Source organism: Hemitrygon akajei, chromosome 14, assembly GCF_048418815.1.
Source record: "Hemitrygon akajei chromosome 14, sHemAka1.3, whole genome shotgun sequence".
NCBI classification, from domain to species: Eukaryota; Metazoa; Chordata; class Chondrichthyes; order Myliobatiformes; family Dasyatidae; genus Hemitrygon; species Hemitrygon akajei.
The window spans coordinates 32811454-32837992 of record NC_133137.1 but is presented as its reverse complement, the minus strand read 5'-3'; the positions used below and the strand labels follow the sequence as shown (position 1 = coordinate 32837992).

General features: G+C 47.3%; 1 protein-coding gene across 3 annotated transcripts in view; it reads left to right on the top strand.

The window, feature by feature from the left end:
* Positions 1–26539, top strand: part of inpp5jb (inositol polyphosphate-5-phosphatase Jb) — a 128426-nt gene that overhangs the window by 61008 nt on the left and 40879 nt on the right. For all 3 annotated transcript variants that reach the window (XM_073065768.1, XM_073065769.1, XM_073065767.1), the window contains exons 4-5: positions 22220–22328; positions 25676–25792. In XM_073065768.1, the coding sequence (XP_072921869.1) occupies positions 22220–22328; positions 25676–25792 (226 nt within the window). The remainder of the gene's footprint in view (positions 1–22219; positions 22329–25675; positions 25793–26539) is intronic.

Here is a 26539-nt window from a genome sequence, read left to right as displayed (position 1 = left end):
GTTTTCTCTGGAGCAGCACAGGCAGAGAGGGAGACCAGGTGGAAGTTTATAAGGTTATTAGAGGCATAGGTAGTGTAGACAGCTGGTATCTTTTCCCCAGGACTGAAATTTCTAATACTAGAGAGCATGAATTTAAGATGAGAGATGTTAAGTTCAAAGGAGAGTTCGAGTAAGTTTTTTTTACACAGAGTGGTGGATGCCTGGAATATGCTTCCAGGAGTGGTGTTGGAGTCAGATCTGATAGAGGCTCTTAGATAAGCTCATGAATATGCACATAATGGCAGGATATGGACATTATTAGATAGAAGGTATTAGTTTAATTAGGTATTTAATTATGAGTTTAATTAGTTCGGCTCAACATTGTGAGCCAAAGGACCTGTTTCTCTGCTGTATTATTCTATGTTCTCAGAGAACCAACATGGATCTTTTGGACAAAACATAAAATGCTGGAGGAACTCAGAAGGTCTGGCAGTATCTATGGAGGGGAATAAACAGCCAGCCTTCACTGAGACCCTTTGTCCAGTCTGGAAAAGGAGGGAGTAGACCTTCTCCCCCTTCCCCCTATTTCCATTCTCTATTCTGGTTCTCCTCTCACCCATTTTCTACTCATCACCTCCCTCTGGTGTACCCCCTTTAACCTCCCCAGAAAACGGACAAATACATAGGTTCATATTAATGAGTACTAGGCGATAATGATAAACTTACAAAAAAAAAGCAGAAATGGCTGGCTACATCAGAAAGTTTGGTGTGTTCAATTGCACTACAGATAACTGGATTTTGTTTACTGAGCAAACAGAGTAATGTTTCAAATCGAGTGGATTAGCTGAAGAGAAGCAAGTGCCAGTTTTGTTGAGTGTATTGGGTTTAAAATCGTACAGTTTACTTAGAAGTATGATGGCTTCAAACAAGCCATCCAAAATGAACTTGGCTAATATTGTGTAAGTAATGCAGGAACATTTAGAACCAAAGCCATTGCAGAAAGCTTTACGTTTCATAAGCAGTATTAAAGGTAAGGGGAGTCCATTTCAGTATATGTGTCTGAATTGAAGAGATTGTTTGAGCATTATCAGTTTGGTAATGGGCTTAATGATACACTGAGACGTTATTTAATTTGTGGAATCTTACAAGAAAGCATTCAAAACAGCTCCTAACTGAAGCACAGCCTACATTTCAAAGAGCTGTATCAGTGGAAACAGCAGGCAGAGACACAACTGAGTTTCTGTCAGGAATGAACAAAAGTAAAAAATCTAAACAGAAAACAGCCCGACTGAACCAGTTGTGTTACTGTTGTGGCAGGGGCTCACGTACATCAGACCAATACAGACTTAAAGGTAAAACTTGCAGAAAATGCAACAAAGAACATGGCAGGCAGACAAAAATAAATGGACTGCATAAGGAAGAGAAAAAGATACAAAGTCAAGTTGTCGTTTCAACTGTTGATGAAAAATCTGATAATGATGAGATTGACAGGGGACTGGGTAGCTTTGAGATTTACAATGTGAAAACTAAAAATTGACAAGCAATATGGTTTATAACAACCATTGGCTCGGCGGTTTCAGTCATTCCACAAAATGAGTTTGTGGAATTTGTGGAGTTTGTGGAAAGTCTGCAGATATCCAAATAAGAACTTGTACTGGAGAAAAGGTAACTCCTGTGGGAGTGTCATTCATAACAGTGAAATACAACAACCAACAAGCTACATTGGGCTTGTGCAGTATGTGTGAAAAACAGGAGGGCCAGCATTGAGGGGTCGTGATTGTCTGAGACATCTACGACTTGATTGGAGATCCATCCGCCATTTGCCTCCCACATGCCCCGCAATAAAATCAACTGAAAACAAATTAGGAAAGGTACTGGATGATGCTATAGCAGTGTTCAAGGATGGCACTGGAAAACTCATGTAAAGGGTAAAAGAGTGTTAAATGGAAATGCCACACCCAAGTTTTACAAAGCCTGTCTGGCTGTTTATGCCATCCGTGATAAAGTACCCACTGAGCTGGATCGCATGGCGGCTACAAGAATTCTTTCCAAGGTGGAGTGGAGCCCATGGGCAACACCAGTGGTCTCAGTAGCCAAGAAGAATGGTTTTGTCAGGATCTGTGGTGATTTTAAGGCCACGATCACTCCAGTACTGAAAGTAGATACATGCCCTCTGCCCAGGATAGCGGATATCTTTACAAACCTTTCTGGAGGAGAACTCTTCAGCAAAGTGGTCTTAGTTGAGTCCTACCTACAGATGGAGATGGAAGAAGAGTCTAAATTGATTCTCACCATAAACGCTCAGAAGGGGCTGTAATAGGCTTATTTTGGAGCAGCACCTGCAGAATCAATGAAAAACTGCATGCAAACAATGATGGACAAACAACCATTGTGAAAAACACAAAAATTGTGCAAATACAAAATAAGAAAAAAATCCAAAAATAAGTAATAAATTTCAAGAACCTGAGTTATAGAGTCCTTGAATGTGAGTCCGTAGATTGTGGAATCAGTTCAGTGCTGGGGTGAGTGAAGTTCTCCTCTCTGGCTCAAGAGCCCGATGGTTGAGGAGTAATAACTGTTCTTGAACTCAGTGACGTGGGACGCAAGGTTCCCGAACCTCCTTCCTGATGGCAGCAGTGAGAAGACAGCATGGTCTGGTTGGTGCGGGTCTTGGATGCTACTTTCCTGTGACAGTGTTCCTTGTAGATATACTCAGTAGTGGGGAGGGCTTTACCTCTGATGGATTGGGCTGTACCCATGACTTTTTACAGGCTTTTCCACTGGTGTTCCCACTCCAGGCCGTGATGCAAACAGTCAGTATACACTCCACCGTGCAGCTATAGAAGCTTGTCAAAGGTTTACATGAGATGCTGAATCTTTGCAAACTTCCAAGAAAGTAATGATTCTTGTGTGCCGGACCTGGGATAGAACATCTGAAGTGATAACACCGAGGAATTTAAAGTTCTGAAGAAGAGTAGATCAGCTTCAAATCTGGAGCTTCCCCGATCAGTTCTCCAAGGAGTGCTGCATTTACTAATTTGCCTTTGCTTTTCTTGTTAGTCCTTTACCATTTCACTGACGTCTCGCTCGCCGGGCCCACTGCTGCTGCTGACCCACATTAGCAACCAGCAGTACTGCCCTCTTTCATTTTGGGACTGAACTCTAACAGGTGTAACAGCTGAGGATTTAAGTCAACTTTTCCTGGTCCTGAAGTGATGAGAGGAAATAATTTTAGTAGTAATTTTAATATGCTTTCGGTATTCTATTGAATGTTTTAAGTAACTTGGTTCTCATATTTAGGTATTGCTGGTAGAAGACTATTTTTCAATACTTACTGTCCAGAAGGAACAATAAGTTAAACATGCTCTTGCTATGTTTTAACGTAGCATAATAACACGTGAACTGGACTGAACTAAACTGATCATTTCCAGACTGTTTCAAGGACTCTGCGGTTTGATGTTTAATATTCTGTGTGTCATTTGCTTGTTTTTTGCTGTTGGCGCTGTTTGTTCTCTTTTCGCCTGTTGGGTGTTCGATGTTTTCTTTGAAGGGTTCCATGGCGTTTCTTTGTTCCGTGGCTGCCTGTGGGAGGATGAATCTCTGAGTTGTATTCTATGTACATACTGTTACTTTGAAAAGAGTTTCAGGACCACTCAACCAAATCCTCTATTAAACACTTGGAGATCTCTCCTTCTGTTCTATTTCTCAGGTCACAACATTCCTAATAGAACAGAACTCTAAAGTTGCTACATAGATGAGGAAAAGACATGGCTTGCATACTTATTTATATAATTAAAAATTGCTAAATTGTACATTTGTATTACTATGTTGTATTTTTCTATGTAAAAGCCCTCCCAACCATTGAAAGGTTGCTGTAGAAAAGCAGCATCCATTATCAAAGATCCTCACCACCCAGGCCATGCTCTTCTCTCGCTGCTGCCATTAGGTAGCAGGTTCAAGAGCCTCAGGACCCATACCATCAGGTTCAAGGAACAGTTACTACCCCTCAGCCGTCAGGCTCTTGAACAATAGGGGAGAGCTACACTCATTTAAGGACTCTTTTGTCTTGTTATTTATTGCTCTTTATTTAGATCTGCAGTTGAACAGTTTCTTGTTCATTGTTCCTGTTTACAGTTACCATTATATAGATTTGTGAAGTATGCCTGCAGTAAAAGGATCACGGGGTTGTATGTGCTAACATGTATGTACTCTGATAATGAATGTTACTTTGAACTTTGACTTTTCTATCAAGGCAACCAGCCCCTTCCATAAGTCTATTACTTTATACTGTAATATCATAATTTCAGACAGCAGAACTAGTTATTCTCTAAAATATGTATTAATCTGTCAACTTGCTAATCAACGTTTATTTAACCAAATGAGAAAAGAGATATCAAGAGCAGATTGTTCCAGATAACGTACAGTATAACAGCAGGGAATGAGGAAGTGGGGGATAAAACAAGTTGATTCATATTTATTTTTTGGTGCATCCTGTGTCTTGTAGCATTTTATCACGTTAAAGGTGATATTTAAATGTAATTTGTTGTTGATGAATTGATGCAGTTAGCTTATCTTTGATCGAAACACTTTCCTATGAAGCCCCCTGGGTCACCTCAGGCTCGCTCAGCTTGCTTCCGTCTAGGGGGAGCAGCCTTCGGCCCCGCCAAACTGGGTAATCAGCTGGTGTGGATGCTGTGTGATGTCCCCGCCTCGCCAAATAACAGGCAGTGCACCATATGCGATTAAATGATTGCACTTTATAGATCTTACTGGAACTATGTAATTAATAGAGATACAATATAAAAGGAAAAGTAAAAAGTGCCAAACTTATCAAAGTCCAAACCACTTCGTGCACAATTGTTGGAGCTCAGTTAACGACGTCTTCTTGCCACCATTCGATCCTCTCTGACCTCCTCGACCCGCTGCCTGGGACCAACAACAGTGGTCGACCAGACGCTCCACACGAATCTGTCCTCATCTCCTCTCCTCACCGAAATCCTGGGCCTCGGACACCCGCTCAGAGACCATACCATCGCCCAGCTTACAACATCGTGTCTTCTCCCTCTAATCCCCTCGCGCCGTCTCTCCAAAAGTCTGCCCAACACTAGCTTACAGATCCATAAGAAAGAATAACTTCTATCCCAATTGGTTAACAAATGAATACAATTCTCGTTATCAGTAATTATAACCCAAACAAGCTGCGAGAGAAAGCACTCTCTCACCAGTTAGCATAACAAAGAAGCATTTTTACTTTTAACAAAGAAACCATTTTGATTACATATGCAGTAACATAAAAGAAGAAATCCCTTACACTCTCCCCCCACCAAATTTAGTCATGTCCTCATGACTGCTAAATAACTCACCAACCCTTCCTGCAGACACAAAACCCAATCCAGGTACAAACAGTGACATTGGTCCCCAAACAGTAGACCTCATGCCCTGTTCCTCAGGCGCCACATAGGTCAACCTATCTGGGAGTTTCCTAACCCTCTGAGACCTCCGGACCCCCTCACCTAAACTCTCCAGGCTTGGACACAATTGGGGATACCTTGGGTCCGCTTGCCAACTCCTCTCTCAATCTCTCACTCATGCCCCTACTGCACTTGGAGCCCCCTGTCCCATGTCCAGGGCCCCGCTGTAACCCAGGCTGCCCACAGCTAGCCCTCCCCACTACACCTGACTCAGTGGGAGAAGGGCCAAAGGTCTCTTCCTCAATCAAGGGGAAGTTAACAAAAGGCAGCATCTACCACCCATCCAGCACATCATCCTTTGAATCCGTATTCTTCCTCATTTCTGCGATCGGTAGCTGCTGTTTGACTTTCTCCTAAGGGAAACACTTGGCCTGGGCTGCCTCTGCAGCCTCTTCAGCCTCCTGCAATCAAGACGTCAGCTTCTTCTCTGAGTCCTCCAACTCTCGCCACAGTCTCAGCAGTTCTGACTCACGCTTCATGTTCATCTCCATCTGGGACACAGTTACTCCACCAGCTTCTTGCACCCTGACCTGAAAAGCAGCCGGTAAAGATTGGTCAGCCTCCAGTTTAGTGGTCACTGAACTTATCTCCAGCTTTTTCTTCCTAATGACTTCTTCCAGGTCAACTTTCAGGTTTTCCACTTCATTAATTCTTTGTCGCCTGGGCTTCGTCCATGGGACAGCCCATGGTCCCACCACCATTTCGTCAGCGCTAGTCTGAACTCGAACAATGACCTCCGGGGTACCAACAGCCACCCCACCCAACACGCATGCAGTGATAACCACAAAGGCACACCAGCTCTCTGTTCCCGCAGCATGCATAATTTAAAGAGGGCGATCACACCAGCTTCCACAGAATCCAATCCTGGACAAGTAAACCCCACTATGAAGCCTCCTGGTAGGCCTCAGGCTCACTCAGCTCGCTTCCATCTGGGGGAGCAGCCTTCGGCCCTGCCAAACCGGGTAATCAGCTTGTGTAGATGCTGTGTGATGTCCCCACCCTGCCAAATAACAGACAGTGCACCATATGCGATTAAATGATTACACTTTATAGATCTTACTAGAACTATGTACTTAACAGAGATACAATATAAAAGGAAAAGTAAAAGGTGCCAAACTTATCAAAGTCCAAACCACTTCGTGCACAACCGTTGGAGCTCAGTTAACGACGTCTTCTTGCCACCATTCGATCCTCTCTGACCTCCTCGACCCGCTGCCTGGAACCAACAACGGTGGTCGACCAGACGCTCCACACGAATCTGTCCTCATCTCCTCTCCTCGCCGAAACCCTGGGCCTCGGTCCCCCGCTCGGGGACCGTACCATCGCCCAGCATACAACATTGTGTCTTCTCCCTCTAATCCCCTCGCGCCGTCTCTCCAAAAGTCCACCCAACACTAGCTTACAGACCCACAGGAAAGAATAACCTCTATCCCAATTGGTTAACAAATGAATACAATTTTCGTTATCAGTAACTATAACTCAAACAAGCTGCGAGAGAAAGCACTCTCTCACCAGTTAGCATAACAAAGAAGCTTTTTTACTTTTAACAAACAATGAAGCCATTTTAGATAGATAGATAGATACTTTATTCATCCCCATGGGGAAATTCAACTTTTTTTCCAATGTCCCATACACTTGTTGTAGCAAAACTAATTACATACAATACTTACATTTTGATTACATACACAGTAACTGATGCACCATTAATAACTCTCGGAGATGGGAGGCGAACGATAGGCTTTTATTATCTGCAAGAGACCACCACACAACATCCTGGAGACTGAGGGAGGAGCAGTGCCTCCAATCGCCTTTATACAGGGGTCGGTGGGAGGAGCCACAGGAGCAGTCAGTGGGGGGGGGCGTGTCCAGACAGGTATACATAGTTTACCACATTCACCCCCCCTTTGTTTTAAAAGAGAGTCCCCATGGGGGCGAAGTTTCTCACAAGTATGTTTACAGGTTAAGTCTATCAGGCGGTCGAGTCTGTCGCTGCGATCTACGTAGCACCGGTGGTGATTGAACCGGTGACGGTGGTTGTGCTGGCTCTGGCCTGACTTGAGGTGTCAGCCCATGAGGCGTCAGTAATCCCTCATACGTGTGTGAGGCGCCCGGTATGGGAGTGTCGTGAGGAGTCTGTGTAGGGCTTGGTGTGCGTGGTGTCAGGTGGGTATACACCTCGGTGGGTACAGGGTTCATAGTTACCGTGGATTGTTCAGGGTAGGGGTCTGGTGCTCCTGCGGGCGCCAGGTCGCGGACAGAGACCGTGTCCTCCCGCCCATCAGGTAAGACCACGTAGGCATACTGGGGGTTCGCATGAAGTAGGTGAACCCTCTTGACCATCAGGGAGTATTTATTGCTCCTCGCATGTTTCCGGAGAAGCACTGGCCCTGGGAACGACAGCCAAGCCGGTAGGGTGGTCCCAGTGACAGACTTCCTGGGAAAAGAAAAGAGTCGCTCATGAGGGGTGGCATTGGTGGACGTGCATAACAGGGAGCGGATGGAGTGGAGTGCCTCAGGGAGGACCTCCTGCCAGCGAGAGACCGGCAATCCCTTTGACCTAAGGGCTAAGAGTGTGACCTTCCACACAGTGGCATTCTCCCTCTCCACCTGTCCATTCCCCCGGGGATTATAGCTCGTGATCCTACTAGTAGCAATACCCCTAGCCAGCAGGTACTGGCGCAGCTCGTCACTCATAAAGGAGGACCCTCTATCACTGTGGATATAGCAGGGATATCCGAACAGAGTGAAGAGCTGGCGCAGGGCCTTTATGACGGATGTGGCAGTGGTATCGGGGCAGGGGATGGCAAAGGGGAACTGCGAGTAGTTGTCAATTATGTTGAGAAAGTAGACATTGCGGTCGGTGGAGGGAAGGGGACCCTTAAAGTCGACACTCAGTCACTCAAAGGGGCGGGTGGCCTTGATAAGTTGTGCCTTTTCAGGATGGTAGAAGTGCGGTTTGCACTCAGTGCAGACTTGGCAGTCCCTGGTCATCGTCCTGATTTCCTCAAGGGAGTAAGGCAGGTTCTGAGCTTTCACAAAATGGTAAAGCCGGGTGACCCACGGGTGGCAAAGATTTGCATGGAGGGCGTATATCCAGTCGAGCTGCACGCTGGCACATGTTCCCCGGGATAGGGCATCAGGGGGCTCATTGAGCCTTCCAGGCCGGTACAGGATGTCATAGTTGTAGGTGGAGTTCCATTCTCCACCACAAAATTTTATCATTTTTGATTTTGCCCCGCTGTTGGTTGCTGAACATGAACGCAGCTGAGTGCTGGTCGGTCAGCAAGGTGAACCTTTTGCCGGCGAGATAGTGCCTCCAGTGCCTAATAGCTTCTACTATGGCCTGGGCTTCTTTCTCCACCGTGGAGTGCCGAATTTCAGGGCCTTGAAGGGTACGAGAGAAGAATGCTACTGGCCTTCCTGCCTGATTGAGGGTAGCAGCCAGCGTGAAGTCGGAGGCGTCACTCTCTACTTGGAAGGGAATGGTCTCGTCCACCGCATGCATCGTTGCTTTGGCAATGTCCCCTTTAATGCGGCTGAAGGCCGCGCAGGCCTCAGCTGAGAGGGGAAATGTGGTGGACTTGACCAGGGGGTGGGCCCTGTCTGCGTAGTGAGGGACCCATTGGGCGTAATAGGAAAAGAAGCCCAGGCACCTTTTGAGGGCTCTGAGGGTGGTGGGAAGGGGGAGTTCCAACAGGGGGCGCATACGGTCGGGGTCAGGGCCAATGACCCCATTCTCCACGACATACCCAAGGATAGCAAGTCGGGTGGTTCCAAACACACACTTGTCCCTGTTATAGGTAAGGTTAAGAGCATTGGCCGCTTGGAAAAATCGTTGGAGGTTGATGTCGTGATCCGGCCAGTCATGACTGCAGATGGTGATGTTATCCAGATATGGGAACGTGGCCTTCAGTTGGCACTGGTCCACCATCCAGTCCATTTCCCTCCGGAAGACAGAGACACCATTCGTGACACCAAAGGGGACGCGCAGGAAGTGATAAAGCCTGCCGCCCGCCTCGAAGGCGGTGCAGGGGCGGTCCTCCAGGCGGATGGGGAGCTGATGGTAAGCGGATTTCAGGTCTATGGTCGAGTACACCTTGTACTGAGCTATCTGATTGACCATATCCACGATGCGGGGTAGGGGGTACGCGTCAAGCTGCGTGAACCTATTGATGGTCTGGCTATAGTCCACGACCAAGCTATTTCTCTGCCCGGTTCGAACAACGACCACCTGGGCCCTCCAAGGACTTGTGCTTGGCTCAATGATCCCCTCCCTGAGCACCTCCGACTTAATGAAGGCCCTCTCCCCCACGCTGTACCTCCTGCTTTTAATTGCCACAGGTTTACAGTCGGGGGTCAGGTTGGCGAACAGTGGTGGGGGAGGGATCTTGAGGGTGGAGAGGCTGCAAGTGGTGTCAGTAGCGCGGCTGTTGGCATGGTGCTGGGTTGGATGTGTGGGTCGGTGTGTGTTTGTGGTCAGTAGCGGGGTGTTTGACGAAACCCCACAAAACTGAGGATTTCTGACAGTGATTGGTGGGAGGGGCCCGTCATACTCCATTGTCACACTTTTCAGGTGGCTCTGGAAGTCGAACCCCAATAGCACGGGGGCACACAGTTGAGGCATGACCAGTAACGCAAAGTCCTGATACTCTGTGCCCTGCACCACCAATGTCGCTACACAACCCCCCTGGATGTCTGTGGAATGCGATCCAGAAGCCATGGTGACCCTCTGGCTTACCGTCTGTGTCACGAGTCCGCAGCATTGCACCGTGTCCGGGTGAATAAAACTCTCAGTGCTGCCCGTGTCAAACAGACAGCTAGTCCTGTGCCCCTCCACCAGGATGTCCATCATTGACCTTGCGAGCTGGTATAGAGTGCTTTGGTCGAGGGTCACGGAGGCCAGGGTTGAACCGCCGTCTTGGTGTCCGGTAAACACCCGTGGGTCAGAGGCGGGACGAGGTGGCACCGACAAAGATGGCCGCCCCCATGCCTCGCACGAGGTGGGCAGGCAAGATGGCCGCCCCATGCCTCGCACGAGGCGGGCAGGCAAGATGGCGGTGACCAAGATGGCGACCCCCATGCCTCGCACGCGGCGCTGCTCGACCCCACTCGTGGTTTGGACTTACAGGCCTTGGCGAAGTGGCCCCCCTTTCCGCAGCTGGAGCAGGTAGCTTCTCAGGACGGGCAGCATTTTCGGGGGTGCTTTTCAAGTCCGCAGAAGTAACAATGCGCGGACTTGCGACTGGCAGCAGCTGTGGTCGATTCGCCGGAGGTTTGCGGGGAGTTCACGGACTCGCGAGTGGCAGCAGCTGTGGTCGATTCGCCGGCGGGTGGCGGGGTCTGCAGCGTCCATGGGACCGGCAGGAGATTGCGCGGCTGGACAGCGTCAGTGTTGTGCAAAGCAGCCTCCAGCGTGTCGGCCAGCTCGATCGCCGACTGTAAGGTAAGATCGGCATTTTCCAGCAGCCGCTGGCGCACATACACTGACCTGATCCCCATAACGAAGGCGTCTCATACCAGGAGCTCCGCATGCTGTTCCGCCGTCAGTCCCCTGCAGTCGCAGGCCCGCACGAGTGTCTGTAGGGCCCGGACAAACTCAGCGCTCGACTCTCTGGCCCGCTGCCGCCGCGTCACTAAGCGATGTCTTGCGTAGACGGTGTTCACCGGCCGCAGGTACTGTCTTTTGAGGGTGTCCAGTGCCCCTTGGTAGGTCGGCAGGTCCCTGATAAGGGAGTACATCTGCGGACTGACCCTGGAGAGGAGAACTCTGTGCATGATAGCAGGCTCAGTCATGGGAATCTCTTCCATGTACGATTGGAAACACGCAAGCCAGAGTTCAAAGGCAATGGCTGCTTCGGGAGATTGAGGATCAATGTCCAATTATCTGGGCGTAAAATGCTTTCCATGTTTTAAAATTGCAGCTAATAAAATTGATGCAGCATCAATAACTCTCGGAGACGGGAGGCGAACGATAGGCTTTTATTAGCTGCAAGAGACCACGATTAGTAGCAAGAGACCACCACACAACATCCTGGAGACTGAGGGAGGAGCAGTGCCTCCAACCGCCTTTATACAGGGGTCTGTGGGAGGAGCCACAGGAGCAGTCAGCGGGGGGGTGTGTCCAGACAGGTATATGTAGTACCACAGTAACATAAAAGAAGAAACCCCTTACACCTACAATTAGAATTGAAAGGAAATAAAGATGAAAGAAATTAGCGTTATTTGTCACGTGTCGAAAACATACAGTGAGAAGTGTCATTTTGCGCTAATGACCAACACAGTCTGTGGGTTTGCTGGTGGCACCTCGCAAGTGTTGCCATACTCCTGTCGTTAGCGTAGCATGCCCACAGCTCACATTTCTTTGGAATGTGGGAGGAATCCGGAGCACTAGGAGGAAACCCATGCAGTCATGGGGAGAATGTACAAACTCGTTACAGACAGGGGCGGGAAACAAACCCCCTATCTTCTGATTGCGGGCGCGCTGTAAAGCGATTGCGCTAACCGCTACCTACTGTGCTGCCATGATCTCAGGAAGGGAACGTGTCAAAGCCACATAGAGACACTGGGAAAGAAACTTCCTCTATAGCGGTGAGGGAGAGACAGTGGAAAGATTTGCAGCTGATATGCAGACAGGATGAAAGCAAACAACACCAGAAACAGATGCGCAGTAGAGATACTGTTCTTGTATGTGTTTATGAAGCCACAGGAGATCAGCACTGAAAGAACAGGTTGTGGGTTACATGGCATTTGATCCTTTAGTGTAGTGGTACACCTTCAAGGCATGAAAAATGGAATGGGAGACCACGTGCTCAGATTTAAAAAAACCATTCCAGTCTAGATCATCTCCAGTTTAGTTCAGACTGATGCTGTTATCTTCCATTTACTCTGAACTGCTTCCTTCCTGAATCAAAGCTTTGCCTTGCAGCCTGCAGTGGGATAGTGACGTGGTGCTGAACTGAACTACTCTGAATACTACGGGCCTCTTGGTTTGATGTTCAATATTCTCTGTGTTGTTCGCTTGCTTTTTGCCGTTTGCGCAGTTTGTTCTTTTCTCGTGCACTGGCCGTTTGATGTTTTCTTGAACGTGTTCTGTGGTGTTTTCTTTGTTTCGTGGCTGCCTGTGTGAAGACGAATCTCAGAGTTGTATTCTGTGTGCGTACTTGGATAATAAATGCACTTTGAATCTTTGAATAATTTCAGAGCTGTGCTCGCCCGCGGTTTTCTTGCATCACTGGCAATCGCTAATGCTGAGCATCTGTCCTACAGGGAAGGGCTTCTCAGCTGAGCCTAAAATTGTTCTTACACTTATTACCAAAGTTTGTATATTATATACAACCTTGAGATCCGTCTCCTTACAGGCAGCCACAAAACAAACTCAACAGAGCCCATTAGAAAAGGAGACTGTCAAACTCCAAATGTGCAGGAAAAAAAAACAAATTGTGCAAGCAAATAACATTTAGAACTGAAGTTCAGGAAAGTAAGTCCACAAGCAGGAAGCTAGTCATCACTGCGACCGACTCAGGCCACAGCGCAGAGATAGGTAAACGCTGCGGGGCAGCGAGCTGGATTGCCCTATCCCTTGGCTCCAGCCCCGACAACCTGACCATTTCAGTCTAGCCTGGTCCTTTGCTCATTCCTTGCTCTTGGACTCGGGCCCTGCAGATTTGATATGCTCTTGGGCCTGGGCCCACTGCCTCATTCGGCCTTGTACCTGACATTCTCCAGAGCAGCGGTCACCTGCCTGAAGAACAGGTCCTTGCTCCAGCCCAGAGACATCGATCCTCACTTTGGCATTCTGGGATGAGGTCAGTGGTGAACCTGATTCCTCTCAGGTTGTGATGAATATTATCAAAGGTATTGTGAGGGGAGCTGGGTCTTCATGATTCTGTAAATAACTCTCCTAGACTGTACCCCTCTATGACTAAATTCTCAGGAATGGAATCACTGTTAAAAGGAGTCATTGTAGCATTCTGTACAGAGAGATACGATACCAACAGCACTGTTGGGAACAAAGCCTAACCCCCTGCCCTCCAAAAGGCTCCAGCAACCATGAATTGCCCCCTAAATACACGAGATTCTGCAAATGCTGGAATACATGAGCAATATACCTTAAAGTGCTGGAGGAATTGCGTCGTTTGGCACTCAGCGTGTTCGTGAGTCTAGGCCCGACCTCACTCACGTCATGCACATTAACACAGTGTAACACAGGACGCTGAGTTGTGCAGACCTAGTTGGTACACTGCGGGTACAAGTTTTGTTTACAAGTGTCGGTGAAAATTTTGTGAAGGAAGGTGGCGTCATCAAATTGTAAGAAACAAAAATATGTAGATGAAAACAGACATTTTAAGCCACAGCGGGAGGAAGATTTTGCATTCACCATTAAAGGAGGTAAACCTTTGTGTCTTATCTGCAATGTGTCACTCAGTCATTACAAAGCCAGTAATTTGAAACGCCACTATGAAACAAATCACAAAAACTTTTCGGCTGATTATCCACGTAAATCCGAATGACAGAAAAACAAATTAACTGTGTTAAAATCATCTCTAAATAGCCAGCAGACACTGTTGACAACGTTCAGTAAGGAAGCCGATACAACAACTGAAGCTAGTTTCGTTATGGAATATTGCTCGTGCTAAATGCCCATATTCTGATGGCAGATTTGTTAAGAAGAATATAGCTGAAGTTGTTTCAGTATTAGATCCAAATATCACAAAACTTCAGTGACTAATAGCACAAACACCAGTTCCACGCCACATTACAGAGAGGCCTATCTCCCAGATCAGTGCTGATGTTGCAGGCAAAATGCAAAATGATGTAAAGAATTCCCTTGCATTCAGCTCAGCTCTTGATGAAACTACAGACATACAAGATAACCCACAACTGGCGATATTTATTTGTTATGTTTCCTCTGATGTAACTGTGAAAGAAGAGATGTTGGACTTGGTGGCATTAAAATAAACAACTTGTGGTGTTGACATTAAAAATGCGTTTGACAGAGCCTTAACAAAGTACACTGCAGATGCTGTGGTCAAATCAACATGTACAAACAAGCTGGAGGAACTCAGCAGGTCGGGCAGCATCCGTGGAAATGAGCAGTCAACGTTTCGGGCCAAGACCCTTTGTCAGGACTGAAGAAAGAGGGGGCAGGGGCCCTATAAAGAAGGTGGGGGGAGGTGGGAAGGAGAAGGCTGGTAGGTGCCTGGTGAAAAACCAATCAGAGGGATGATCAAGGGGTGGGGGAGAGGAAGCAGGGAGGGGATAGGCCAGAGAGGTGAAGAAGGAATGTAAGGGGAAAGCACTATGGGTAGTAGAAGAAGGCAGAATCATGAGAGAGGTGATAGGCAGCTGGAAGAGGAGGCAGAGTGAAAGTGGGATTGGGGAAGGGTGAGGGAGGGAATTACCAGAAGTTGGAGAATTCGATGTTCAGACAAGGGGCTGGAGACTACCCAGATGGTATATGGAGGTGTTGCTCCTCCAACCTGAGTTTGGCCTCATCATGGCAGTAGAGGAGGCTGTGTATGGGCATATCCAAATGGGAATGTGAAGCAGAGTTGAAGTGGGTGGCAACCGGGAGATCCTGTCTGTTGTAGCGGACGGAGCGGAGGTGCTCGACGAAGCGGTCCCCCAATCTGTGTAGGGTCTCCCCGATGTAGAGGAGGCCGCACCGGGAGCACCGGATGCAATAGATTAACTCAACAGACTCACAAGTGAAGTGTTGCCTCACCTGGAAGGACTGTTTGGGGCCCTGAATGGTGGTAAGAGGGGAGGTGTAGGGACAGGTGTAGCACTTACGCTTGCAGGGATAAGTGCCAGGTGGGAGTTCTGTGGGGAGGGACGTGTGGACCAGGCAGTCGCGGAGGGAATGATCCCTGTGAAAAGCAGAGAGGGGTAGAGAGGGAAAGGTGTGCTTAGTGGTGGGGTCCTGTTGAAGGTGGCGGAAGTTGTGGAGGATAATATGCTGAATCCGGAGGCTGGTGGGGTGGTAGGTGAGGACAAGGGGAACACGGTCCCTGTTGTGGTGACGGGAGGATGGGGTGAGGGCTGAAGTGCAGGAAATGGAGGAGATGTGGCTGAGGGCATCATTGATGATGGCAGAAGGGAAACCACGATTCTTAAAGAAAGAGGACGTTTGAGATGTCCTGGAATGGACATTTATTTATATTCTTTATAGGGCTCCTGCCCCCTCCTCCTTTAGTCCCGAAATGTTCACTGCTCATTTCAACCGATGTTGCCCGACCTGCTGAGCTCCGTAACAAATGCTGATGTTCCATTGAATAAACTCGTCAGATGGAGTACCTGCAATGGTGGGGAAAAATGCAGGATTAATTGCACGTATGAAAAGTGATCCCAGCTTTCCAGAGTTTCTCCCTGTTCGTTGCATTATTCATCGTGAACACCTGGCAGCCAGATACTTCAAGTATGAAGATGTTATGAAATCTGTCCTTGAAATTGTCAATTTCATATGCTTAAATGGGAAGACCGTTGTGTATGTAACAATAAAAACGTGTGTGTAAATTTTGTTCATGTCTTGCGGCTCTCAGACATCTGAAGTTAATCGTATGCGGCTCTTACATTAAGTAAGTTTGGCCACCCCAGCCATAGATGCTACCTGACCTCCAGCATTTTGTGTGTGCATTGTTCCTGAATTGCCGCTTGCCTTTGGGGTGGAGGGACTGCCGGTGATGTCCGGTGTTGGTTTGGCCATGGTGAGTGGTGCAGCCGTTCAGAGCTGCACTCTACGTTGGGCAGTAGATTCCATCACATCCAACAGGCGCTGATGAGAGAGGCCATTGGACACGTGGTCCGTCCCCAGCCATGACTGACCACCAGAACACTGCAGAGCCCTGATCTCAGTGCTGAGACACCCTCACAGACACCCGTGATTCCATGCTGTGGCAGTGCCGGCAGAGGGCAACACGTCCCCCGCGCACATTATGGTAGGACAGACGAGGAATCTGCTAGATACCTCGGTGTTTTTTTTAAGTTCAGACGATACCTAACTGTGAGTATTTGGACTGGAGGACCAAGAATATTATAATGAATCAGTGCTGGGTGGCATAACACAATACAAAGTACAAGGGGACTTGGAACTGTGCAATTCAACATTCACTGAACCTCCATCTGCTTCTCTTTAGTCTCCCAATGGCAGGCTATACATCAGGGATTCCAACCTGGGGTCCACGGACCCCTTACTTAATGGTATTGGCCCATGGCATAAAAAGGTAGGGAACCTTTGGAAATCTGAGGACTCCTTTAACTCTGCTTGTAAGTTTATTTCCCATTGTATGTAGCTTGGTGAGCAGAGCTTCAAAAACACAACTTAATTGGAGGCTCATTTCACTCTCTTTGTTGCACCATGTACTTGCCTTAACCACAATCCAGATATGATCATGACAGCATGCGGTACAGAGATCTACAAACACACGTCCATAGATCCCTCCAAGTTGCCGTGCAAGTTGACAGGGTGGTTAAGGAGGTCTCTGGTGTGTTGCCCTTCATTATTTGTGGGATTGAGTTCAAGAACCACAAAGTGATACTGCAGCTCTTTAAAACCCTGTTTGGACCACACTTGGGAGTATTGTATTCAGTTCTGGTCGCCTCATTATAGGAAGGATGTGGAAACTTTACAGAGCGTGCAGAAGAGGTTTACCATGATGCTGCCTGAGTTAGAGAGCATGACTTATGAAGAAAGGTTGAGCAAATTAGGGATTTTCTCTGTGGAGCAAAGAAAAATGAGAAGTGATGTAATAGAGGTGTATAAGGTGACAAGGGGTGTAGATAGAGTGGACAGCTTGTGACCTTACCCCAGGCGGAAACGGCTATTACATCATTATGTGGCATGTCGTATGACGTAGGTGATCACGGTTTCTGACCATGATTGTTCTTGGCAAATTTTTCTACAGAAGTGGTTTGCCATTGGCTTCTTCTGGACAGTGTCTTTACAAGATGGGTGAGCCCAGCCATTATCAATACTCTTCAGAGATTGTCTGCCTGGTGTCAGTGGTCACATAACCAGGACTTGTGATATGCACCAGCTGCTCATACGACCTTCCACCACCTGCTCCCATGGCTTCACATGACCCTGATCGGGGGCTAAGCAGATGCTACACCTTGCCCGAGGGTGACCCGCAGGCTAGCGGAGAGCCTTACACCTCCTTTGGTAGAGGTGAAGCTCCACCCCACCACCCAGGCTAACACAAGAAAGTATAATTTTATGGTGTTTGGAGGAAAGTATAGGAAGGATGTCAGGTTTTATACACGGAATCCTGGAGTCGTTTTTGTAGACTTTCTTTGAACCCTCACCAGAACTGCACACAATGCTCCAGGTGGGGCCTCACCAATGTGTTATAAAGTCTCAAATTTAGATAGAAACCCTACAGCACAATACAGGCCCTTTGGCCCACAAAGTTGTGCCAAACATGTCCCTACCTCAGAAATTGCTATTCTGGTTCTCTGGAAATGAACACTAACATCACATTTGCCTGCTGAGTGTCCCCAGCATTTTCTGTTTCTGATTGCATGAAAGCTCTGATCAATTCTGCTTCTGCTATGCTTTAAGTCAGTAAATTCTAGATCAGATGAATTCACTTCACATTACAGAAATAAAGAGCACGTGCCCTCTGAATCATTTTCCTATTATCTAAAATCCGCACCCCTTGGTAACCGACCTTTCTCCCACACAACATATAAAGGACATTTCCTTGCTTCAGTAAACCCATTATGTGAAAGCAGCCTGCAATTTTAATGGTGGAAAATCATAGCTTGTGTGCCTATCTTCTCCTGCCGCCTGCCCCGCGCTGACAATACAGCATTAACTCTGGACAGAATTCCTTTGATGTGTGGCCACTGTGCTATATCAACAAACAGAACACATTTTTCTAACAGCACGGTCCAACTAACAGCAGTCCCAGTCAATTTATATTTTATAATATTGGTTAAGGGAAGAATGTTATCCTTCAGTCCAGCCAGTCTCTGTACTTTCCTTCAATACATTGCCCGGAGATTTTAATTTCCACATATAATGAGCTCCCAGACAAAGTAATTGAGGCAGGTACAATAGCAACATTTGGATAAGTACATGAATGGGAAAGGAGAGTTACAGGCCAATTGGGACCACCTTAGGTGGGCACCCTGGTCAGCATGGAGGAGCTGGGCTGAACGGACTGCTTCCAGGCAGTATTACCCTATGACCTGTACAAGTTTAAAACCCCTGTACACTATCCAAAGTGGTAGACCCTTTTTGAGGGGAACGGCCACAGGGTATCGGCACTGGCGGCCTATCCCCTTTCCCCCTCCTGACGGTCACCTGGTTGCCTGTGTCCTGCACGTTGGGTGCAACTACCTCTGTACAGTGTGCCCTGTCTATCAACCCCGCCTCCCGAAAGATGTGGAGTTCATCCAATTCCAGCTCTGACTCCTTCACACGGTCTGTTAGAAGCTGCAGCTGGATGCACTTCTTGAAGGTGTAGTGGTCAGGGGCACTGGAGGTCTCCCTGTCTTCCCACATCCCACAAGAGGAACATTTGGTCATCATGTGTGGCATCCTCACTGCTCTGAATGTGCAACAAGAAAGAATAAACATCGACAAAAATATCTACCTACTGCCTACACCTCTCCTTACTGAAGCCTCAATGAGCCAAAAACCTCAACTCCCCACTCTAACACTGGCCCACTCATACAATGGCTGCTCTGCTTAAACCTAACCTCTTTTTATTAGACCTCGCCGTGTGCCTCATTCTGTGCAATCTAATGTCTCCTCGGGACCGTGATGCACAAAATGTGCTGGCAACCCCCACTCGCTTCTTTTAACTTTTCTCTTCCTCAGTGCAATCCAATGTCTCCTCAGGAACTGTGGCACGCAAAGCACTTGAGTATATTTAATGATTGGAACATATCTGACAAAGTGTTCCCACAGTAAGTCTGCTCTGCCACACCCTTATCCACAGAAGCTCACTCATCACCTCATTTCAGAATCGATGGTTACATCATTGTCTTTTCTTGACCTGTGCCAGGGATGGAATTCTCAGTGATTATCGTCCTATCCCTACTCTCCTTACAACTCAAACCCTCCAATCCCATTATCTCCAACTCTTGTGGATTTGAGAGCATATATGAAGGCCTAGCCCAAAATGTGTGCTCCAAATAGTCTGGCTATGGCCTTCAGAAGCTTATTTGGACCGCTCTGAGAAGGCTGGCATTAACTGTGCTTACCTCTTTCCTACACAAGGCATTTTTTGACTTTTCTTTCCAAGACACCAGCAATTTTTCTTTCCTTTTCTGCTTTTAATCCAGGAAGCTCACTGTGATTAAAATGTGCTTTTGTTCTTCCCCTTCCTCGGCCCAGCTGTCTGCTCCGTGTGTGTCTGCCTGTTACTCCTTTGAAAATGTTCTTTTAAAAATGTCACAAAGCATCACACAGGAACCTAAATTAATTCAATCTGCCTGCTGTTCCCTCCCAGCCATTTTGCTGAAATTGTACACTATTCTTGAACTTCAAAAGTGCACTTTAAACTTTCTCCACAACTTCTCACTGAAGTAGTGTTGGGGCATATTCTGGAGTTTATGGAATATAGCAAATACTACTTTCAACAGCAACCAGTCTACAGATCTGAATATGGATTGTAGATTGAATTCAAAATGTGGCTCAGGACAATGGTCTTCCTGGAGCTGCAGACTGGGAATGATTGGAAACCTGGAAACATCCCATTGATCTGAGATATTTGCATGTGCAGGGACAGCAGTGATTAATATTCATTTTGGGTGTCTGGAGATCTCGGTGTTTTAAAATTATATGTAACTCAAAGGAAGCATCATGAATGCATTGTGACAATAGAAATTGTCTAGCTGTTACCTTTGATCTATAGCATTTAAAAATGTGTTGTAATGTTGGATCAGGGATCCTCTCTCTCCAAAGTGACTCCAAATACTGTCAGCTTGTGTGTGCTGAATAAAGACATTTTTACTACTAGCTGTGTCACTCCGGTGGCTTTCGTTGACAGTCACAACAATAGCACTCCCATTAGCTTTCAGGTAAACTGTTAGCTCACCGTTGTGTCTGCACAGGACTGAAGGAGCCTCAGATCTGCAATGCAACATTATGAAAAAGCCATGTGGACCTTCCGGGCTCCTTCCTTGGGAGCTTAGGTAGAGAGACAATGCTGGCAACCAGGGGCGATTGGCAGTAGAATCCCAGATGAACACAGCTTCATTCAACACTGACTTGCTGGCTGCTGATAAACAGAGGCTAATCTGGGCGATTTGTGTTTTCTTTCCCAGCCTGCCAGGAGACCTTTCGTTCAACAATAGGACAGCACAGTTAGCATATTGCAGTGCCAGTAACCCAGGTTCAATTCCGCACTGTCTGTAAGGAGTTTGTACATTCTTTCTATGCCCACAAGGGCTTCCACCAGACACTGCTGTTTCCTCCCATCTTCCAAAGGTTTACCAGTTAATTGGTCACATGGGTGTAATTGGATTTAAGATGGTGCTGGTGCAGCACAGCGATGACTTTCCAGCGGCAAACAAAACTACTGACTAATTTTTTAGTCACACTTTTTTTCAGATATGATCACTGCAATCTGTAGCCTATAACTCCCTTTTCAGAGTTGAGCTTTTGAACCGCCTTTACGACCTGGCATTTCTGCAGTCTGAGCTGAAGTCTCAAAGGTGCAGGATGGTTGCAACGTTGTGTACAAGGGATGAGTCGAGGCAGCAGGGTCTGAGCCCGAGAGTGTGGAACAAGACAATATTTGGCCAATGTTGGAGCCGACTTGGAGCTGATTCGAAGCAGCAGAACCAGGGCAAGGCAAAGTCGAGGTGGGGCCTGGGCCTGAGGGCGAGGAACAAGCCGATGTTTGACCAATTTAAGCACCAGGCCAAAACAGGAAGGTCATGTAGCAGCAGCAGCAGCAGGTCCCAGGCCCGAGAGCCTAGCGAAGCAGCAGGTCCCAGGCCCAAGAGCCTATCGAAGCAGCAGGTCCCAGGCCCGAGAGCCTATCGAAGCAGCAGGTCCCAGACCCAAGAGCCTATCGAAGCAGCAGGTCCCAGGCCCGAGAGCCTATCGAAGCAGCAGGTCCCAGACCCAAGAGCCTATCGAAGCAGCAGGTCCCAGGCCTGAGAGCCTATCGAAGCAGCAGGTCCCAGGCCTGAGAGCCTATCGAAGTGACAGTGCCAGGTCCATGAGTGAGGAATGAGGTGATAATTTGGGCGATTTGAGCACTGGGCCAGATTATAAGGGTCAGGGTGTCAGGGCTAGAGGTGAGGGATGGGTCAGTGTTCGGCTCTCTGCTCCACGAGGTTTACTCATCTCTGTGCTGAACTGAGGCTGTGGCCTACATCTTCCGGGTTCTTGGATCAGCTGTGACTGGCTCTTGTGAACTTCAGTTCTAGATGTTATTTGCTTACTTTCTGTTGTTAGCAGAATTTTCTCTTTTTTTTGCACTCAGGGTGTTTGATGATCTTTTGTAATGGGTTCCACTGGGTTTCTTTGTTTTGTGGCTGTCTGTAAGGAGACGAATCTCAGGGTTTCCTATAGTATACATACTTTGATAATAAATGTAATTTGAACTTTGAAATTGGGTGGCATGGGCTCGTTGGCCCAGAAAGGCCTGTTACAGCACAGCATCTCTAAATAAAATGAAATAATGCAAACATGGAGGAAATCTAACCTGACAGGTCCTAATTTCTTGAGCTGGTTGAGCAGACAGGTCACTTCCAAATGAGGAAACAAATTCTGTAAAACAAATGTAATTATTTTTTTGTTTTTGAAGTTTGCAGGAAGTGAATTCCATGATCAATAAAAGACTAAAGGATGCCATCTTCACCGACCAATGGAGCGAGCTCTTTATGGACACTCTCAGTCCCTTTGGTTACGTGTTGGTAAGTTTGAAAATCCATTATAATTGTTACCTTAATGCCAATGACTGTTGTTAGTAATAACACTCACTATACTACCCCCCTTCACCATTTTCTTTCTTCTATGGCCTTCTGTCTCCTATTAGATTCCCCCTTCTCCAGCCCGGTATCTCTCTGTACTTCACCCCTCCATTGTCCTCCTGGTTTCACGCATCACCTTTTGTCTCTCCTTCCCCCCTCCCCCTACCTTCTAACTCCGGCTCCTCATCTTTTTTTCCTCCAGTCCTGATGAAGGATCTTGGCCTAAAACGTCGACTGTTTACTCTTTTCCATTGATGCTGCCTCTGGCTTGCTGAGTTCCTCCAGCATTTTGCAGGGAGACTTTAGTCATCTGCAGATGCTGGAAATCCAGAGCAACAAACACAAAATGCTGGGCGAACTCAGCAGATCAGGAGGCACCTATGGAAAGGTATGAACAGTTGATGTTTTGGGCTTCCTGTCCGGCTGGGGAATGTCACCTAGATTCCCCTCTGTTTTGCAGCACCCAGCAACTCCCATTGAGATTGTGGGTGTTTCAGGTCCTGATGAAGGGTCTTATCCTGAAACATCGACAGTTTATTCCTCTCCTGCTTGACCTGCTGAGTTCTTACAGCATTTTGTACCGTGTTCATGATTTGACAACCTTTCCCTTTCTCGTGTCTTTGTGATAAAGCTGACCAAGAGGCCAGTCACTCTTGGAGCTATGAGGGTGAACAGAGGAGGCCAGACCTTGCTCTGGATGAATAGCCATCAGCAGCAGCTAGCTGATGTTTGGAACTGTCGGTTCTGCATGGATAAGGGGTGAAGGCTTCAGCCTGAGCTGGGGTGGAAACAGCTTTGAGCTCAACGTTAGGAGGGCCAAAGGCTTCAGAAAGGGTAACACGTGGGAATGTACATCAGTCCCTGTAGAAGGTTCAGAGATGGAAAGGGTAAGCTATTTCAAATTCCTGGGTGTCAATATCTCTGAGGTTCTCTCCTGGATCCAATTTATCAATGCAGCAACAAAAAAAGGCACGACAGCAGCTATATTTCATGAGGAGTTTGAGAAGATTTGGTGTATCTCCAAAAACCGTTGAAAATTTCTACAGATGTATGGTGGAGAGCATTCTGACTGGCTGCATCACCGTCTGGGCTACTGCACAGGATCGAAGTAAGCTGCAGAGAGTTGTAGACTTTGTCAGCTCCAGCATGGGCACCAGCCTCTGTAATATCTAGCACATCTTCAAGGACCGATGCCTCAAAAAGACAGCATCCATCATTAAGGACCCCCATCTCCCAGGTCATGCCTTGCTCTCGTTGATACCATCAGGGAGGAGGTACAGAAGCCTGAAGGCACACACTCAGCGATTCAGGAACAGCTTCTTCCCCTTTGCCATCTGATTTCTGAACGGACATTGAACCTACTTCCTGTGTGATGGGGGACCTTAATGATGGATTCCACCTCTTTGAGGCATCACTCCTTGAAGATGCCAAGGAGACCAGTGCCCATGATGGAGCTGACTGAGTGTACAACTTCTACAGCTAATTTTGATCCTGTGGAATGTTCCCCCCCACCCCCCCCCCGCACCCCACCCATACCAGACAGAGATGCAGCCAGTTAGCTGATCACTTATGTGGTCTTTGCAAAGCCCTTTCGAGCCACTGGCAGGATGATTGATGGTGAATCAGCATCGTCTCCCCACCAACAACACAACCCAGAGACTCTTTCTGTCTCCACTGGTCGGCAGCTCATGTTTTTTGCCTCAAGAACTACGTATTTCTGAAACAGACAACTTCATGTAAGGATGAAGAGAGGAAAAGGTTCCAGGATTACTCTTTTAAAAAGAAGTACAACAACCCTCACTGGGAGAAGGAGTGTTCAGAATGATTTGAGGATTATTCAAACATCAGGAGCTTAGCGCAACTGGTGGAAGAACTGGACCACCTGTCTTCCCTGCCATCTGTTGGCCTAGTCAATCATCTCAGAGCCTACCAAACCAGATTAGAACCAGGTCACCCTGATGGTCTGCTTAAACGTTATTTCAGTGCTGTAGACTAAAATATCAAATCTCACTGTAGCACTTTAGTATTTGAATGTCATTTAAAAAATGTCAATAAAATGTTGTCAGTTTATGTGGTGTGGAAATGGTTGGACTGCCATAAAACCCAAACTAATGTCTTCAGAGACAGAAGCATATCACTGGCTGTCCGAGGTATGTCTAGGCTCACACCAAGTGGGTGACTTGTTCCTGCTTTCGTGCTGATGGCCAATAACATTGGCTCTTCAATAGTGCCCACGTGTAACGAGTTCATCAATTTATTTTAAATGTAGGAACAGACACCTTGGTGATATTGTGGGCATGTGAATGAGACAGTGAGCAGATGAAGGACAAATCTCTGAGGATAATGGAGGGATGAGAAAGCCATGGAAAGATGGAGAAAGTCTAGTTATCCAAAATTCTGCTCCCAGACTCTGCCTTCAGAACTCTTTTTCCCTCTCATCCCAGCCTGTCTATAATTTCCTCCCTTCACATGATTATTTTCGATTTTGCCTTCAACTGCCTCTCAGCCCTCCTCTACTGCTGCGAAGAGGCCACACTCAGGTTGGAGGAGCAACACTTTATATTCTGTCTGGGTAGCCTCCAACCCGATGGCATGACATCAATTTCTCACCATTCCCCATTCTCGTTTCCCTCTCACACCTCCTCTTCTTACCGGCCCATCATCTCCCTCTGGTGCTCCTCCCCTTCCCTTCCTTCCATGGCCTTGTGTCCTCTCCTTCAGATTCCCCTTTCTCCAGCCCTTTACCTCCTTCACCCATCAACTTCCCAACTCTTTACTTCACCTCCTCCCCATCTCCCGGTTTCACCTGTCACCTGCCACCGTGTACCTCTTCCTCCCTTCCCCCCAACCTCACCTTCTTACTCTGACCTCCCCTTTCTTTCCAGTCCCAAGGAAGGGTCTCAGCCCAGGACATTGACTGTTTACTCCTATCCATAGATACTGCCTGGCCTGCTGAATTCCTCCAGCATTTTGTGTGTGTTGTCCTGAATTTTCAAATTCCTTTATAGCCAGTACTCTGCCCTCTTGAAAACCACCCCTTTGACTAAATGTTGTTCCCTCTCTTGTCTCTTTGGCTCTACACCTTATCTTTTGACCTAACCCACACCACTCTGGATACTGAAGCCCCATAGAACATCCCGTGGCCATGGAAGATGCTTTGAAAAGTGCCAGTCCTGCTCTGTGCCAGTGATACTTCCATGTTAAAGGAACTGATTGGTAGTGTTTTTGTAATAGAACTTTAATTAATGTTGCTAAGGCCTAAAACTAGTCCTGATTTTCTCCTGGCCCAGGTGACCTCTGAGAGGATGCAGGGGCAGCTGCTCTTAGTGTTTGCCAAATACTACCTCCTGCCAAGCCTGCAGGACATCCAGACAGACTGCACCAGGACGGGTCTTGGTGGATATTGGGTAAGTGTCAAAATCACTGTGGATGTTCTTTTTCGGAGGTAAAGAATTAAAATCATTCAAACAGATGTTGCTGTGGTGACCATTATACCATTACTCCTTGCTGGTGCTTCTGCTCCCTTATTTATCCTTCAACCATGGAGATTCTGCCTCTCCAAGGTTCACTGCTGCCAGAATCCCCTCAATTTCTTGACCAGTCATGTGTGATATGACAGCAAGAAGAAGAGCAGGCTAGTCTGTCCTGAGGTCTTCACAACAAAGCTGATCCTCAGGACTGTAAATCGAGAACAGCGCCCTCTCGAGGTCAGCTCAACTCGAATTCAAATAGATCAGCATTGTACCTGACCTGTCCAGAACTGGGCATGAGGTCTGTTGTAGAAGCCTAAACGTAAGCCCAATCACAAATCTGCTGTCAGCTAAAAAACAAGTGTAGGTTACCAGGAGGTAAAGGGCTTTGTTTACATTTCACTAACTGTGACTTCAGCACAGATGCCAAGCACCAGCAAGGCAGCAGTTCCTAAAATATACATTGTACCCTCCCACCCCATCCTGCCACAATATACAATAACATCAGCTCTTTGAGAGCCATGAGAGATCTCAGAAACATGTTCATTCTGCTGTCAGCACAGGCAGAGATTAGAAAGCATGGGGATCTCAGTAGTCACCCCGCACTGTGATAACCAGTCATTTTTTGTGGCGTGTTGGACCAGACGCTCGTGATACCTGCTCATTCACATCCTGCCGGCATTG